Source organism: Corvus cornix, chromosome 17 (assembly GCF_000738735.6).
Source record: "Corvus cornix cornix isolate S_Up_H32 chromosome 17, ASM73873v5, whole genome shotgun sequence".
Lineage (NCBI taxonomy): Eukaryota > Metazoa > Chordata > Aves > Passeriformes > Corvidae > Corvus > Corvus cornix.
The window spans coordinates 5,915,820-5,932,899 of record NC_046346.1 but is presented as its reverse complement, the minus strand read 5'-3'; the positions used below and the strand labels follow the sequence as shown (position 1 = coordinate 5,932,899).

General features: G+C 52.3%; 3 protein-coding genes and 1 non-coding gene across 4 annotated transcripts; 2 read left to right on the top strand and 2 right to left on the bottom strand.

The window, feature by feature from the left end:
* Positions 1–100: 100 nt before the first annotated feature.
* On the top strand, positions 101–189 carry TRNAR-UCU. The gene is given in 2 exon segments: positions 101–137; positions 154–189. It is a non-coding gene; the product is annotated as a tRNA-Arg (tRNA).
* Positions 190–1,205: 1,016 nt separating this feature from the next.
* On the bottom strand, positions 1,206–6,616 carry COQ4 (coenzyme Q4). The gene is made up of 7 exons (XM_039561731.1): positions 6,531–6,616; positions 6,279–6,449; positions 5,702–5,798; positions 4,023–4,125; positions 3,785–3,914; positions 2,881–2,974; positions 1,206–2,319 (listed from the first exon to the last, which is right to left on the bottom strand). The coding sequence occupies exons 1-7, from the start codon at positions 6,601–6,603 to the stop codon at positions 2,157–2,159; spliced, it is 831 nt and encodes a 276-aa protein (XP_039417665.1). The 5' UTR covers positions 6,604–6,616; the 3' UTR covers positions 1,206–2,156.
* A 50-nt stretch (positions 6,617–6,666) lies between these two features.
* On the top strand, positions 6,667–11,814 carry TRUB2 (TruB pseudouridine synthase family member 2). The gene is given in 9 exon segments (XM_039561730.1): positions 6,667–6,775; positions 6,925–7,002; positions 7,005–7,052; positions 7,167–7,241; positions 7,766–7,827; positions 8,147–8,228; positions 8,769–8,841; positions 10,187–10,323; positions 10,924–11,814. Coding segments are annotated over 9 exon segments (960 nt in total). The 5' UTR covers positions 6,667–6,669; the 3' UTR covers positions 11,223–11,814.
* A 1,996-nt stretch (positions 11,815–13,810) lies between these two features.
* Positions 13,811–16,561, bottom strand: SWI5 (SWI5 homologous recombination repair protein; the record flags this gene model as incomplete). Its single annotated transcript, XM_039561954.1, has 5 exons — positions 13,811–14,421; positions 14,686–14,780; positions 15,739–15,860; positions 16,283–16,331; positions 16,425–16,561. Coding segments are annotated over 5 exons (468 nt in total), but the record flags the coding sequence as incomplete, so codon positions are not given.
* Positions 16,562–17,080: the final 519 nt, after the last annotated feature.

Sequence of the window (17,080 nt, the reverse complement as noted above, 5' to 3'; positions counted from 1 at the left end):
CCCGGCCCCGCGGTGACGGACGCGGTGCCGGGGAACGGTGGCGCAGGCGGGGCGAGTGAGGCGCGGGGAAGAGGCGGTGAGGGCGGCGCGACAAAGCGAGGGCTCTGTGGCGCAATGGATAGCGCATTGGACTTCTAGCGTGTGACGGGAGTCATTCAAAGGTTGTGGGTTCGAGTCCCACCAGAGTCGCATTTTGCCGCCGGGGCGCGGCGATCGCTCTCGGGGCTCCGTGGCTGCATCGGGCCGGGGGGACCCGCGGAGCCCCCGGACGCCACGGCCGCGCAGGGTTCGCCCGTCTTCGGGAGAGCGCGCGTGGGGGACCCGTTTTGGGAGCCGGGTCAGGAACGGCCCGGGTACCGGGAAAAAACTCGGCTCTCCCGGGAAGCAATAACCAGGCACCCATCCCAGCATTTCAGGAGTTACTGTCCCTGCACGGCCCCGCAGCACAGGCATGATGGAGCTGCCACTTGACCACAGCGAATATATCCTCTCCAAAAAAAGCATTTTCACGTGGCTGGCGTCTGCCCTCCCTAAATCACGCTCTGCTCCCTCTGCCGCCTTCTTCCAGCAGGCTTCTCAAGCGATGGCTGCAAGAACAGAAGCCACAGAGGCTGTTACTTGATCCGGCTGAGCAGATGCCGTTTAAAATTACATGATGTGCCATTTCTGTAGCGCTGCCACCAGCCCACTGAGCCACACGTGGCTGCACGAAGGCGGAACCACCGACAGCCCGGGCACTTCACGGCATCACTACATAACACAAAATGCAGCAAAACCCTCTCGCATGGCCATAATTTCCCAGGTTTCCTTGACCGCTGCTCACAGCTCCTGGAAGCAAATATTTGCCGCCCTTTGGTTTATCCACCCCAAGGCTCTGACATTTCTGGGTCATTTTAGAGGCAAATGTTTCTTTCATCTCGACCATTGCACTAGGACAACCCCCACACTGCATGTTTTATTGGCAGCTGAAGGATGTATTTATATGCTGTCTTTTAGTATCTGTTTGAAATAACTCTGGGGGCCAGGGGAGGCTTTGGAGAAAAACCTGAAGTCTGGCTTTGTGGGGTGGCTGATGCAGGGAGAAGTTAGAAAAAGGGAGTCTGGGGGGCAGGAAGGAAGCCTGCTGGAGCCAAAAAGAGGTGAGGTTTCACATCAAATCTCCAGCTCAGGAGGGCAGATGGGGCAAAAGGACAGGGGTAATGAACTACAAGCTCCAGTGTGGATTTTATTAAACAAGAAGGAATTCCAACAGCAAATATGAACAAAGAGCCCCTGGCCTCGTGGCTCTTTGCCATCACATCCAGCAACTCTGCTCCCTGGCTGCTGGCAGTCTGGAGCACAGTTTAATTAACCCAGACAGCAATCAGCTCCCAGACACAGCACCAGCAGCCACTGTTTCCGCACTCACTGGATTCAACACCATAATCCCAACTGTGTCATTTTGTTGCCCAAGGAAGGGATGACTTCTACTGAACACCCAGCACAATCATGGGGATTTCATAATTTTTAATAGTGAGGGACTATAGGGAGGCATGGCAGACCAGGACTGACTCTCAAAACAGCCAATCCAGGAGGGAAAATATCCAAAGGTATTTCCCTGCCTGCCCTGTGGGCACACAACCACACACTGCCTGGTCTCTGAGGCATGAGTGAGGCACATCCAGTATGACCCAACAGGACACTAGTTAGGCACCAGTACAAAGTGGGATTTCATCATTGCACACACCAAACCTGCTCCTGCGCTCCTCTGGAAATCACTGGTTTAGCTCCAGTCCAGGGCAGCCCCAAGATCTGAAGCCTTGATCTTCCCAGGAAGAGTGGGAGGAAGGATTTACCTGCACAGGCCCAGAGCTGCAGAAGGCCAGGGCATCAGTTTGCTGCAGTGTGCTCCCTCCCCATCCCAGCATCTGGGAGTGTCAGTACCAGAATGCTGCTACTGGGAGACCTGACCAGCCTGGCAAAGGCACATCAGACCCTGACATCCTGCAAGCTGGTTGGTGCCAGCTCTTGGCGGGAGAAAACACAGCCCTCGGGTCTGTGGTGGCAGAGCTACAGCCATGCTGTGCTCCCGGGCACAACAGGAGGATATGGAGTGCAGCAGGGGCTGGCTGCTGGCTGCCAACAGGGATCCCCCGGGCTCCTCCCGACATGAGCTCTCACACTCGAACGGCCGGGGGAGGGAAGATGCCGAGCTCCTCCCGCAGGGACTCCACCGGCTGCTCCCAGCGCTGCTCGTAGTAGACGTTCAGGACACAGCTGGCATTGAGCCCACTCCTAATTGCCCAGGGAACCAGCTCGGTGGCCAGGACCTGCAACTTTCTGGAAAAAATGATACAGGTGGTGGCAGTTTTGATATCCACATTTTGTTAATTTCCTTCTCCAAGTCCCCATTGTATGCTGATGCCAAGCCCATGTGTCTCATGTATCCCTCTAACTTTCTAGCATCCCCTCTGCTTAACTCACTGAAACTGAGGCACAGAAGATGGTGGGCCAGAAAGGTTACAGTCAGCACCAACCCAAGACCAGAACTCAGGTTCTGCAACAGCTGGGCCACCGAAACAGACGTGCTGAAGCAGGGAACAGCTATCAGTGTAGTGAGGGTCCTGCTGGCCCTCAACACATGCCCATCCAAGGCTTGGAAATTGCTCCTGCCTGGCACAGGGGAGCTGGTGTTGAATGCAGATTAAGCATCAGGTTCTGCTTCAGTGACAAGGCAAAGCTGTCACCGCTTCCTTGGGATGTGGGGACAGCAGTAGGCTCACAGAGGGATCTGTCACTGCCTCCCCACTGCAAACCAGCAGTGTCCCCTCTTTGTCCCCAGCGGACATGGGAAAGCACCACATAGGCTGGGTACACCCAGGGCACAGACTGGGCACCTACCGCGTGCTGAGCCGGACGGGGCCGAACGCTGCTCCCAGGACACACATGGGCAGCCCTGTCTGGACGGCTTCGAACCATTTCACCACGACCTCACCTGGGAGGGAGCAGGGAGGCCATGAGCAGGCACAGCACCTGCATCAAGGGCCAGCCAGGGCTGCGTAGCTCCTCAACACAGGCTGCACATCTGCCCTTCCCAAGGATGGCTACCTGGGAATGCTTCCTAAAGTCTGGCCATGGCCTCATCCTGTGCCAGGATGGCCCTTGTCACACACCACCCAGCCCAGAGGGATGGTACCCCACAAGCCCTGGGAGCTCGGGGAACACATTCCAGGCAGTCCAACTCCCTGCAGACCTTGGCAATGTGGTGCCAAGGCCCGATGCTCCATGTGGCTCTCCTGGTCTCCCAGCACAGGACGGGCCTTTTACAAAACTGCCTGGGCTCAGGCAAAGCCTGCACAGGAGACCTGTCATGCTGGTTCCCACACGTACCAGCAAGGCTGCGCTTGTGACTTGCTATTGAGTCAGACACAAAATGAGGGCAAAGGACACAGAGACATGCAGATAAGGAGCAACCAGGAATTCCCTTCTGCCTTCACACAGAGCTTTCAAAACATCCCTCCCGCCATGCCACCCTCCCTGCCAGGCAGAAACCACCCATCCAGTGGCTGCCTGTGCCCAAGGCTTGGGCAGAGCATCTCCCAGCAAGGGAAAGGTGACATCTCATGGCCTCTCAGTCACCACAGAGCCAGTGATGTAGGATAGCGATAATGCAAAATCCCCACACAGTGACCTGGGGTAAGGATCAAGGAGTCCAGCTGGCCCAGTCTGCTCCATTTCTGGGACAGGCAGCCGAGCACAGTCGGTGGGTTTGGCAGTGCAGCCCCCTACGCCCGCTGCTGCTCACCCAGCATGTTGGTTGGCATGCCCAGGAGGGTGTGCATCAGGTCATGGACTTCCCGGTACCGCTGGATCACGTATGCCAGCTCTTCATCATCAACAAACTTGGGTGGCATCCGGGTGTCTGGAGAAACCTTCTGCAAGTCCAAAGCAGTCCAATTCAACTCCATGGCTCCAATCTCACCTGTGCTCCCAGCACAGGGATCAGCCACAGAAATCTACACCCCGTAAAACCCCACACTCACATTGTCCTCCAAGAACCGGGCGTACTCCCGGCCCAGAGAGCCATCCGGCAGCCCCTGCAGCCTGGCCATGTCCAGAGTGGAGAGACGGATGCGAGGCCGTTCCCTGGAAGCAAAACACAGGTCAGTGAGACTCCAGGTGAAAACCACAGCAGCAGGTCCTGGAGAAAAGGAGCCCTTGGAAACCCCCACCCCTGCCTCTGGCCTTCCTTGTTATTTTCCCTGACTGCTCACTGCAGGGACAGCACCGTCTGTACTTCTGTTGCTGAGGCTGGGACACAAATTGCTTGAAGGATCTACCTGAAGCCTTGGCAATAAAAGGGCCTTTATCTTGTGCCCTTGTAACAACTCTAGTGGGAAAAACACTGGTGTGCTCTGCACCGAAACACTCCTGCTGTGTGGGCTGCCAACCTGGCACAGCCCCCAGCAACAGCCAGCCCTGCAGAGCAGAGATCTTTAGTGCCCTTGCAAAGCAGCCAGAGCTTCAAAGGAACAACCCCAAAGAAGAGAAGGAATTTTTTCTAAACACAGATTTAATTTCAATCCTGCTCAGGCCTTCACCACTAGCCACATGGCAGCCACACAGGAAAAGGTCTCCTCTACAAGTTGTTGGCAAACAGGTGCCTCACAGCCTTGGAAGTAAACAAAAGCCTTTTTATTTCCATTCACAGGATAAACTCTTCCCATGATAAAAGCCCTGCAGTGGATCCAGGAGCTGCTCAGCTCCTAGAATGGAGATGCCAGGGAGATAAGCAGGACTGGCACCAGTTTCACACTAGCTGCAGATATTTCCTTGTGTATTTGTTGTCGAAGGGACCTCAGTAGCTTGGAGGATAAAAACAAAAAAGACTTGTGTGCCCAATTCAGACCCCTGCAATACCACAGGGCAAGGAGCAGATGGGTATGCCACTTCCCAGCCTTCTCCCTGGGCAGTTCTGCTGGGTTTCAGCCCCATCCTAGTGCTCTGCATGTTTTACCAAGTCACCTTCCAGAGCCAGAATGAGGCTGGTCTGCACAAACGTATGGCAAAAGGCAGCTTTTCTCAAGCTCCTACATGACACAAGCAGCAGGTGGGACACATGACAGGGAACAGGGGGAAGGCAAGCAGATATACAATGAGAGCTTGGTTAATAAGAGAAATCCCTCCTGGTCCACAGCCTTGCTGCACTCAACAAGTCCTGGCAGACATGGAAGCAGAAGCGATGGAGTCTTAAAAAAGAAAACAAGAGAAGTGGCCTCATTTCAGCATAAGCCAGGAAAGAAAATATGGAAGTGTGTAAAGAGGAGGCAGACCAGCAGAGACAAAGTCTCCAATGCAAGAGACCAGTAGCAGGCACAGGGAAGAAATCCATGGATGTAGTGGGTTCTCATTGCTGCTCAGCATCCACATCCATGGATTTCTCCCCTGTGCCTGATGCTGCATCTTGTGGTGTTGGCAGCTGCCAGTTCCAGCAGTGAAGCAGAACAGACAGGCAGCAGTGCCTGCCCTTAGATGTGTCACAGGGCTCCTGTGAACTTTAAAAATAAAGTGAAATAAACAGCCTGGAGGGTTAGAGCTAACAAAACACTTGTGCTGCTTCCAAGCTCTCCCTTCACAGGGCTCAAGGAACCTGCTTGGCCTCGTGTCTGCCTCCCCACCACAAACCACGCAGCGAGGGTGGGAGGGATGAGGAGGGACGCACTGGAGGATGTGGTAACCTTCAGGGTGGTTTTTCATCTTGTCTCGCAGGTTTGGCAGGGCCAGGCAGCCTGTGGTCTCCCCAAGGACTGCCACCATGTCTGAAAGAGAGACCAGAGAGTGATCCAGGAGCTGTTTTTGCAACAGACAGCTATTCTTGGTTGGCAGGTGAGGAACAGGGCAATGAACCCATTGACCCAGGAGCAGGCAGGAAGCCTGTGGCAAACTGGGGACCCCATAAACCACAGATATTCACCTTCAGGGCTACTCTGCCCCGGTGTCACCCACATGACCCTTCCTGGGAATGGGATGGAGGAGCAGGCATGAGGCCTGGGGGACTCTGGAGAAATAGACCCGTCTGGGGGGGCATCACAAGGGGTCACACTGGGGTGTGTTTGGGTTTCCTCACTCCCTCTCTTTCACAGCCTCCTGCCCTGGGTCAGTTCTCAGCCCTGCGCCTGCTCCATAACTAAAGGTGTTACACAGCAAAGGCAGAAATAAACTCTCCTATGAAGCTTCCAGGAGGCAGGGAGCGAGATTTGCCAGACGCGGGTGGCAGGCGCTCCCCTCGCCGGCCTTACCGTGTCTGTAGGGGTCATAGAGCGCCATGACCGCGGAGCCGGCGGCCAGCAGCGCCTTCTGCAGCGGGCTGGTGGGGATATGCCCGGGGTACAGCTGGTGCCACCCTTCCTCCTCCTCCCCGCCGCGTCCATCCCGGCCCCGCGGCTCGCTGTGGCTCGGCCGGGCTCTGCCTGCGGGGAGCAGCGGGTGAGAGACCGGCCCGGTGAGGGGCTGGCCCAGACGCGCCAGGGGCTGCGGCGGGAGGCACTTGCCTGGGGAAGCGGGGCCCCCCCGCAGCAGCGGGACCCCCGCCCGCGCTGCCCGCGGCAGCAGCAGCAGCCGCATCCCCGGCGCCGACCCCGCCGCTGCCCCGGAAGCGCCCAGCGCGGCGGGGACGGGGGCGGGGCGGGCATGGCGGCGGCGGCGGCCGCGCTGGCGGGGCTCTTCGCCGTGTACAAGCCGGCGGGGGTGGCGTGGGGCCGCGTTCGGGACGCGGTGGAGACGCGGCTGCTGCGCGGTGAGCGCGGGCGGCGGGATCCCCAAGCCCATCGCATCCCCAGGGGCTACCTGTGCGACTGGACCCGTCCCGTCCCTTCCCGTCCCGTCCCGTCCCGTCCCCCCGGGGTTCGCCGGTCGCCCCTGACCCTCCCCCCGCTTCTCTTTCAGAGCTGAACGCGGCGCCGGGACGCGCCCCGCGGCAGCGAGTCCGCTTCCTACCGGCCCCGGCCCCGGCGGCGGCGGGGCCGTGGAGCTGGTGGCTGCCAGGGTGCCGGTGCTGGCTGACCACCCTCTCGGTAAGGGCAAAGCGGGGCCTGGGCTGGGGGAAAGCAGGGACCGGTGGGAGCCGGGGGTCGGTGGGAACCCCGGGCAGGCGCTGCGGACAGGCTCCACCCCTGTCTCCGTTGCAGTCCGAGGCCCGCGGTTCAGGAAGCTGAAGATCGGAGCAGGTCACCGGCTGGATGTGAAGGCCTCGGGAGTCTTCGGTGGGTCTCGTCCCGGAGCAGCACCGTGTCCTGCCGTCTCCGAGGTGATGGGTTTCCATGCAGGGGAGAAGGGTGGATGCACGGCCATTGCACTGCAGCAACCCCTGGATCTCACAGCCCCACTGGGAGTTTAAGTGCTAAAACACAGAAGAAATGTCCCAGCAAGCCACTGGCAAAGCTAGATGGGAGAGACCCAAGCACACTGGGTTTTGCTGGGGGACACCAATGCCCATGTCTGCTCCACCACCTGAACTGGCTTCACTATGGCTAGCACTGCTGAGCGTTTTTCCTGAGTACCTAGGTGGAAAGTTCTGGGGAAATCCAAGAGCTCTGGTCACAGCCTTATTGTTTTCATGCCAGGCAATAATCTGGGGGTCTAATTGCACTGCTCAGACATGACTCCTAAGGAGATACAGCCCTGTCCCGTGGGCAAGAGTGGCATAACTGTTCAGTGCTGTGTAAATGCACATCAGTGACTTTTTGTGAGGCTGAATAACAGCCTATGTTATGTTTCTATGTTTCAGTGCTTGGCATCGGCCATGGGAACAAGCTGCTCACTGAGCTGCACAACTGCCACCTGACCAAGGTAGGTGCTGGCTCTGAATGGGCCACAGAGCCCCAGAGTGCCATTGCACACTTGATCCTGCTCCAGTGCCCCAGAGCAGCTTTGTGATGTTGATTCTGCTCTTAAGTCTCAAACCTACCAATGCTTTTGAGAGCTTTTCAGGGTCCAGAGTTTCATCCTTCACATGAGCATCCACTTGTGGCCTTTTGAGCAAAGGATGCTGCTGTCTTTTGTGCAAAACTCTCATAGCCTGCACTTCTAGCAGCTGCATGGTGCAGTACTGCTGCTCAATTGCTTGGAGTATTTTTTTAATACATTGCGCTCTTTGTCCTTCTTCCAGGTTTATACTGTTGGTGGGCTCTTTGGTAAAGCCACTGATGACTTCTCAGACACAGGGAATTTAGTAGAGAAGACAACATTTGGTAAGAAACTGATTTGATGTCTTGATTTTTTTTTTTTAAACAGAACACCAAACAGCAGATTAACTGTAAAGCACTTAAACTAGGTGAATTGCACAATGACAAAAGCCACGTCTTGTATGTCTTCTAGTCCTCGTTGATGTTGTAGTACCCCTTTTCTAAATCTAACCACAATATATACAAAGCCAGCGTGAATGCTGGTCACAGTGGTTGCTACTGGGTTGGTCAGGACCCAGATCTCCCTGTGAATCGCACTTGGAGATAGCAGGAGATTTCATTGAATGAAAACATATGATAAGGAAACTGGAGCATCAATATTTTGAAATCAGTTAAGCAAAATAACTCTTCCCTGTGCAGTCCAGCTCTGTGCTGCTCCACGTAGAGCCAGGGGATGTGACTTTGCAAAGGCCACCCCTCAGCTCTCATCAGCCCCTTTTGATGTGACTGCCTGCCCAAGGGACAGCAATACCTCAGTGGCACTTTTCAGACTTTCCAGTTTCTGGATGGATAATTGAGACTTTGTTTCTGCCTTGCTACTTGCAGATCATATCACAAGGGAGAAGCTGGAGCGGATTCTTGCTGTCATTCAAGGGACAAATCAAAAGGCCCTGTTGATGTGCGTATCCACCGGGGAAATGAGCTGATCAAATCCCACTGCTATTTGCTGGTCTTCAAAACAAATGAGAAGATTTGGTTTCCCCATAGTCAAAGTCTATAAAGGTTGGAGTGCTAGTGAGGGGCAGAGAGGAGTTACTCTTGAGTGCTCTGTGCTCTGGTGAGAGGTTGCAGTTAAATGTCTGTCTTGGTTTGAAAGACAGGTGTCTGCTAAGGAAGGCAGGAGCCTCCGAGTTATTCTAATTTTGAAATCAAGGGGCTTTTAGGCAAAGGTATGGGAAATAGGAATAACAGTTCTTTACTATTATATATCTCTATGTGTATAACCAGTCAAACAAACAGCAATAACTCTGGCAGTAACAGCGAACAATCACAAACCCAGTGCCAGCCTTCTCGGCTGTCGGGCCCTTTCCCCTCGGGTGCAGTTCCGCTCGCAGCCGGCAGGGGCGCTGGCGGCTCCCGGTGAGCAGGGCAGGTGCGATGGTTCCCCCGCGGCTGCAGGGGGCGCTCCGGAGCGAGCTCAGGGAGCACGCGGCACTGGCGGCCTGGGATCCCGGGAAGGGTGGGACAAAGGCTTCACAAACCCCTGGGCAGCCGATCCCAGTGTCCGGCCGGACCCTCGGGAACAGCAGGCTGGAACAGCAGGGACGAGCACAAATCCCAGGTGGCAGACGAGATGTATCAAACTCCGGAGCTGCAGCGGGAACCCCTGAGGTCTGGGCAGGCAGGGTGTGCAGAGCCACAGTGTAGCAAAGGCTTGAAGCAACGGTGGGGGCAGGGTGGCCACGGCCTGGCTCCCAGAGGGGCAGGGAAGGCGGGCTTGGGATTCCGGGGTTTTTCTCCGGCAGGAGGAAAAGCAGCCGACGAAACAGCCTCTCTCTCTGTCCAAATGCCGGGACCGACTGCCCGCACACCCAGGTGAAACAAAAGAGTAGCCAGATGCACCCCTCCCAATGGCCAGGTCTTTTGTTTTTCTGAAGTATCCAGCAATTTGTCCCCCTAGCAACACGTATGGGGAAAATTCCTTTAACAGAAAAAAAAAACAAACCAGGAGAACTCCTAAAACCCCAACAATTTCCCTCTTGTATCCCAAAATCTCCAATCTGCTGGTTTAGGACCAATCTGCTATATTAGGGCTGACAAAAATAACTTGTAGACATGACCAAGTACCTCCCTCCCAAACTGTGCTACACTACTCACAGTACTCACCACTAAAATGTATGCAAAAACTCAGTGGATAGTTTTAAGAATAAAAATTGCATCTCTGTTTTATTTGGGATGGACATATTTTGAATCTGTTTGGAGAGAAGTTCTAAATGTCTCTGCTGCTCTCTTTTTTTTCCTAGGTATTCTAACATTGATATGAAAACACAAGAGGCATATGAGCTGGCTGTCAAAGGATTGATTCGCCCCATGGGAAAAAGCCCCCCAATAATCACAGCGGTCCGATGCCTCTGGTTTGCACTTCCAGAATTCCAGCTAGGTAGGACTGGCACAGAATATACTGGGGAACTCCAAGTATGTATTATGGCAAATAAGTTGGTAAACTTCATTTTCTTACTCATGATTTAATGCAAAATGAGTTGGTTGGAATTTCTTACCACCTTCTAACTTTTCTGGTAAATCCAGCCAGCTCATAGCTTTTTCCTTCACAGTTCAGATTGAAGCCCAAGGCTGGAAAATTTACATTGTGAATGCCTGTGGGGGAAATTCTTAGCTCATTGTTTCAGTGTAATACATTTCAGTGCTGGGTTTTGGGGGTTTTTTAAGGTGTGGTTTGTTTATCTGTTGCCAATCCCCTTTCCCTCACAAATTGTCTTACAAAAAGGTGCCTTTTTATCCCCTCTGAAATACCTAAATTTCTACATTACTCTTCTAGATCTGTTGGTTTCTTTTCTAAAGTATTCATTTTGGAAGGCTGTAGAACACCCTGCAGTATTCCAGAAAATCATACCATGCTGTATCTTAGTGTCTTCTGCCAAACCAGTTCTTTCAGCATAACTGCGAGTGATGTCTGGATTTACAAAGTCAGAGCTTGTGTCAAAGCTTTGCTTCTTCTGAAGGAATGTCTCTGTCCTCCTAGAAATCCATTGCTTGCATGAGACTCAGCAGTACCTCCGGAAGATGGTTCATGAGATTGGTCTGGAGCTGAAATCATCTGCTGTGTGCACACAAGTGCGGAGAATACGCGACGGGGTTTTCACGGTGGATGATGCTCTCCCAAGAACCCGGTGGAACCTGCAGAGCATCCAGGAGGCAATTTGGAACTGTCAGCTCAAAGTGGAAACAGAGCTGGAGAAAACACTGGGACATGGGGAGAACAGTCCTCTTCATCAGCTGGATGGGGACACAGCTGCGCATGCTCTGCAGGAGTGTCCATGAGCAATTCCTGCAGCACAATACGGCAGTGATGTGCCAGCAATGTGATGGACAGCAGAAGGAAAGTGGTTAATTGTAGTTCACTTCCACCCTTTCCTTGAGATGAGTTTTATCAGAAGCCTTTTTTTCTTCAGGGACAGGCTGTATCATTTTTTTTAAAGCATCACAAACAGTTCATTAACAGGAGGTAGCTGTGCCAAAATTCCTGTGTATTTGAGAGCATTAGGTTGCTAAGGGATATAAAAACCCATTCCTGAATCATTTAGCAGCAGGAAGTAGTGTCTTAGAAAGCTGTATTGCCTTGACTGCACAGATTTGTTCCTTGCAACTGGCAGCATATTATCTGCTGTCTGGATTTTATTTTCCCTGTGTTCTCCTAGAGTATTTTCTTTCCATTAGCCCTGCTCTCAGACACATGAGAGCTCAGAATTGGGCTAAATGAAGGATGTGCAGGAGAAAACACAGCTTACCCAAAGCAATGCAAGGAAATGGTTTTATCCAGAGTAGGCACTCTGTAGTGATGAGAAGTGGCTTATAATGGAGACTAATGCACAGGATACACAAAAAATAAAACCGAAAATGATCTAACAGGGAAGAGGTTGGTTGTTGGCTCAGTATTCATCCATGTACATTGACCCATAAAAAACCCCAGCATGTGCTACTTTATTTTACCCTTCTTCTCCTGAGGAGCCACGGGTGTTCAGTGATCTCTGGTGTCCTACTCTGCAGCAGCTCCTTGCAGACAGCATGTCCTGCCCTTTGGTGAAACTGTGAGCTCTGTGATACCATTTGTTCTCTGGTAGCTCATTATAGCAGGGTCTGACTTTAGCGGGGTCAGAAACACACTTTCTAAATTGAAGTTAAAAATCTGGAATTACACTTAACCATTATTGCACTCAATGGTTTTCCAGTTATATACTTAGCAAGTTTGGAGATTTATTTATAGAAAGCAGAAGATTTGTTCTGTTCCTCTCCTGGACTTGGACAAAGGCCAGCATATTTAATCCTCCAGGTGACAGCCATAAAGGTGCAAGAGTAACTCTGGGAGGGGCAGTCACAGGGGCTGTGATGAAGTACCTCAGTGGCAGTGTGCAGTCCTGTCCTGAAGCATCCCAGGGGTCTTTAACTTAGTCCCTGGACTCTCTCTGTTCTGGGTTCCTCGGGGCTGCACAGAGCAGGCAGAACAGCCGTGGAACGCAGCTGCCACTGTGCCAGCAGCAGGGACTCCCCAAGGACAGCGTGCCCTGTCCTTGGGTTATTCTGTGCGTGTTCTCATCCTCCATGGACAAGGGATCGGGATCATTGTGATTGGAAGCCAGAAACCAGTCACAAGGCTGCTGCTGAGAACAGATAATTGGTTTTGCACTCCTGGCTCTGGATGTGACACAGAAACATCAGGTAAGTCAGGGGACCTTCCCTGGCCACCTGCCCAGTGCTACCTGAAGTGTAAATCCATCCCTGCAGCTGCAGCAGGACACTTGCACAGCTACAGCTGCAAGTTTTAACCCCAGTGCTCCTACACAGTGGAGAAGAAAACATGGACTTCTCACTCCTTGAACAACCTTCAGTAACTTTGGTAATGGACTATACTTCATCCCCTCAGCTCACACCTCACACAAACTGAAGAATTTCCACACATCCCATTGCAAAAACAATTTCCAGTCGCGTGTGCCATTGACAGAGGAACAGTTTGGTTGGAACACTCCAGGCTGAACCAGTCCTTCTACACAGGAAACACCAGCCAAAACAGCAACTTTAGTAACAAAGTTTGCATTTCCTGGTTTTGCCACCTTGTGACTTGTTTTCCTCCCCTTAAAACTACTCCACAACACGAGTGTTCCACACTTGGCAGAGGGGTATGTGGTGGGGAGGATATACCTGTGAACATTCCCCTGAGAGTCCACTCTGATCTGGCCACAACAAATATTCTGCACAGCTTCACATCAACAGAGACTTACTTGGATGAATCATGGAATATACAGGCTCTTTCTGTCCCCCTGCTTGAGATCATTCCCACAGCTTTTGAGGCAAAAAAGGATACTTATTAGTGATGTTTCTGTGCCACATCCAGAGCCAGGAGTGCAAAACCAATTATCTGTTCTCAGCAGCAGCCTTGTGACTGGTTTCTGGCTTCCTATCACAATGAAGACAGATTAATTTGATTCAAATTTGGAAGTAACAAGCAGACTGCAGCATGGGCCTAACGAGACCACAGGGGAAACTTACTGGCTAGAAGGTCTTGGAAAGTAGAAATGGGCAGAAGGACATCAAGCCTGAGTGAAAAAGGGATAATAGATCTGCAGTCAGCAGAGCACTTCATCACTTCCAACTGCCCAAAGCAGCCAAATTTAGTCTGTGCAGTCACCATCATTCCTAACACTGACATTGAAATACTCATGCTCCCAACATCATCCCCTGTCCAGGACAGCGCTCACTCCCACCGTGACTCTGCACTTAGAGCAGAGAAAGGTGATTCTGCACCTGCACATTCCTGGAGAAAACATTTGAGTAACTGATGTTATAGTTGTCTCAATATAGGTTTAGAATTTGTTCCCAGGTTCATGCAATGTTTTATAGGCTTTTAAACTGAATTACTGACAGATGTGAAGACTGCTTTATTCAGAGTGGACAGTTCAACACAACTTTATGTTTTGCCATTTACTGCAGAAATTATACAAAACCTCCAGATACCAGAGCAGGTAAGTACAAAAATGCAGAACACCCAGACTTCTCTGGATTTGTTGATAAAACAAAATAAAACCCCCAAACCACCACGATTTCAGCCTTCTTCCCTCCCTCCTTCTGAGGGTTATCCTTTCAAAGCAGCTATTAGATTGCACATTTGTATGTCCTCACTTCTTCTATCCATTCAGTAACCAAACAGCCCCTAGATACTGCAGGGAAGCAAAGGCTCCATGGAAGAGGCTCAACATCAACCTGAACTACAACCTTTCAAAAAAAAAAAAACCAAACAAAATCCTGTTGATCAGGTAGTACATGAAATTATCTAAAATCCTACATCCCTTTCCCAAAGGTTCCTTTTCCACCTTCTGTCCCTTCTAAACCAGGATGACACCAACATGAAATGGCCCAGTGATAGTCTCTTTTGCAGGGCATAGCAGTCTCCAGGTTCAGGACTAGTCACTGATCTCCAGGTCATACTCAGGATAGAGCTGTTTTGTAGTGACCCCTCGGATAACAGCTAGGAAATAAAGAAACAGCATTGCTTTCATTAAACAAAGGTCAGATGGGTCAGAAACATGGTGTTTTCCTCCCCTCATTATCCCATAGCGCATCCCATAGCCAAGAAACCCAAGGTTTTGCAGCTGTGCCTCCTGCTTGCCCACACAATTTTTTTTAAGTGAAGAATCTGTAACACAAGCTTTGCCTCCGTGGCAGCAGCTTCTTTCCGTGTCTGTATGAAAACACTGACTACAAAGGTCTTTAACAGCTTTCCCTTCCTTACCAAGCTTGCCCAGCAGCATCTGCCCAGCATCTTTAATTTCGTTGTACTCATGGAGCAGAGAGATGTGCTTGTCCAGTTCCTCCAGGCTGTAGCCCCTGTAAAATAACACCAGAAAGTTCACAAATGACACAGAGAGACTGGGGGTTCCTGCTGCTGTGGGAGATATCCAAGTCCAGCACATCGAAAGCAGAAACTGAATGCAGCAAGTGCAGTTGCTGCAAGTCATAAACATGAAAGCTCTAAATAAGCTCAAGAAAGCCAATTCACCCAAGTTCTCAGAATCAAGTAGAAACAAGAATAGGCTGTGGTGAATTCCACTGATATGTATCTCTAATCTGTATATAGGTTAAAAAAAAATGAAGAATCGTAGAATCATTTAGGATGGAAAAGACCTCCAAGATCATCAAGTTCAACCTTTGGCCAAGCATCACCATATTAACTAAACCAGAGCACTGAGTGCCATGTCCAGTCATCTCTTGAACACCTCCAGGGACCATGACTCCATCACTTCCCTGGCCAGCCGATTCCAATATTTAATCACCCTTTCAGTGAGGAAATTCCTCCTTATGTCCAATCTGAAGTTCCCCTGGCACAGCCTGAGGCCATTTCCTCTTGTCCTGTCACTAGAAAGTTTGTTTATCCTTGTGGATAAATCAAAAAGGGTTGTGGAACAGCCTTTGTTGTTCTACCATTTCCATCCTATGCACTACACTTACCTTAGAAAATATCAGTCCTTCACAACAAATAACAAATGGCTAAAATTATCTGTTCCCAGTTAACACATAATTACCTCAGGAACACCCAGGCTGAAGCTAAAATCCTCTTATGCAAGCTCCTAGTAAAACTTGTTTTGCTTTACCACATAAAGTGGAAAGAATTCCCTCTTGTCTCTAACAAGTACCATCACTTACAACAACACTGTAACCAACACTGCACCATGCCAAAGGCATCATAGAAGGTCAGCTCTCAACTCCAATTCCTGGATCACATTTTGTTTTAAAAACAAAAATAATTGAGGCATCACAGTGGACGCTGAACTTGCCAAGGACGTACTCGGACAATAATTGTGCAATTTCCTGGTCTAGAGCAAGGTCTTTCCGTTTCAGCTCTTTGATTTCGTGCTGCAGGGCTTCTTCGCTGGCTCCATTAGGCTGGAAGGACCTTGGAGATGGGATCTGTAGAGCACAGAAAACATGTAGCAGGAACTCAGCTCTGGATAAGATGCTACAGTGCTGGAGCTCTAATGGGAAAATAGTGTGTGTGTCACTAGATAAAACGAGAGAAAAGAAAAAAAAATATCCCCAAGGCAGGGGGGCGGTTCAAGTAAAATATGGATCAGTGTACATAACGTTAGCCTGCTCCATATCACATCCTACGGCACTTTGGAGAATTACAGTGTGAAGTGAAAATAAATAATTAAAAATCACAATGTGCCTTTTAGGAGAAACTCCCAGCACGACACAGTGCAAACTGCAGTGCCGGCACTAACTCGGGGAACCGGCAACTTCACCCTCAAGGAAAAGCACTCCGCACCGGGCCGGGCTGAGGCACCGCGAACGCGTGAGCGGCTCCCGGGGGAGCCCCGCGCAGGACTCACCGGTGCCCGGAATCCGGCCGTGCCGCTCCGCCGGCCGCACGCCGAGACCCTGCCAAAGCAGAGGGCGCCGCGTCAGGGGCCGGTACCGCCTCAGCGGGGACACGGCCCGGGAGGGGAAGGGCAGCGGGGAACCGGCTCCTACCTCTCGGACAGGGCCCGCAGCGGCGGGCGGCGGGGCGGGCTGCGGCCCGCGCTCGGCGGGACCCGCTCGGCCAGGGCTGAGGGCTTCGCGCTGAAGGCTCGGGGCTCTCGCCACACCGAAGGGTTGTAGTCCTCCCCCTAGTCCCGCCGCCGCGGAGCACGCCGGGAGTTGTAGTTCTGCCGCCGAGGGGTACGCCGGGAGTTGTAGTCCCCTGCCGGGCCCGACCGTGGTGGGGCTGCCGGTGACATGAGTGCGGCAGGACTCAATTGCCCCCAATGGCCGCAGCCGAGGTAGTTACATTCGGTGCCCCAGAGACACCTCAGCACCGCGGCCCAGCTGGGACGGGGGCTCAGGGGGTCTCGGGATCACTCACACAAAATCACTGAATCAATCAGGTTCGAAAAGACCTCTGAGATCACCGAGTCCGACCTGTGATCGAACACCACCGTGCCAACCAGACCACAGCACTGAGTGCCACGTCCAGTCTTTATCCTTAAGCACCTCCGCAATGCTGTTTTCGCAAGGCGAGCCCTGCCGCGTCCCCGGCTGTCCCCGTGTCCCGCCGGGCCACCGCATCTCCCTCCGGGCCCGGCCCTCCGAGTCCCGCACAGCGGCTCGAACAGCGCGGGAGCCCCGTCCCGCCGCGCTCGGGCCCG

What these genes read in the sequence shown, in the direction of transcription:
- COQ4 (XM_039561731.1), bottom strand. Translation starts at nt 6,603, where the DNA reads ATGCGGCTGCTGCTGCTGCCGCGGGCAGCGCGGGCGGGGGTCCCGCTG. An exon ending in GAAGGTTACCACATCCTCCA is followed by an intron (nt 4,126 to 5,701) that starts GTGCGTCCCTCC and finishes TTTTGCTTCCAG; the next exon opens with GGAACGGCCTCGCATCCGTC. An exon ending in CCCGTCCGGCTCAGCACGCG is followed by an intron (nt 2,320 to 2,880) that starts GTAGGTGCCCAG and finishes CATTTTTTCCAG; the next exon opens with AAAGTTGCAGGTCCTGGCCA.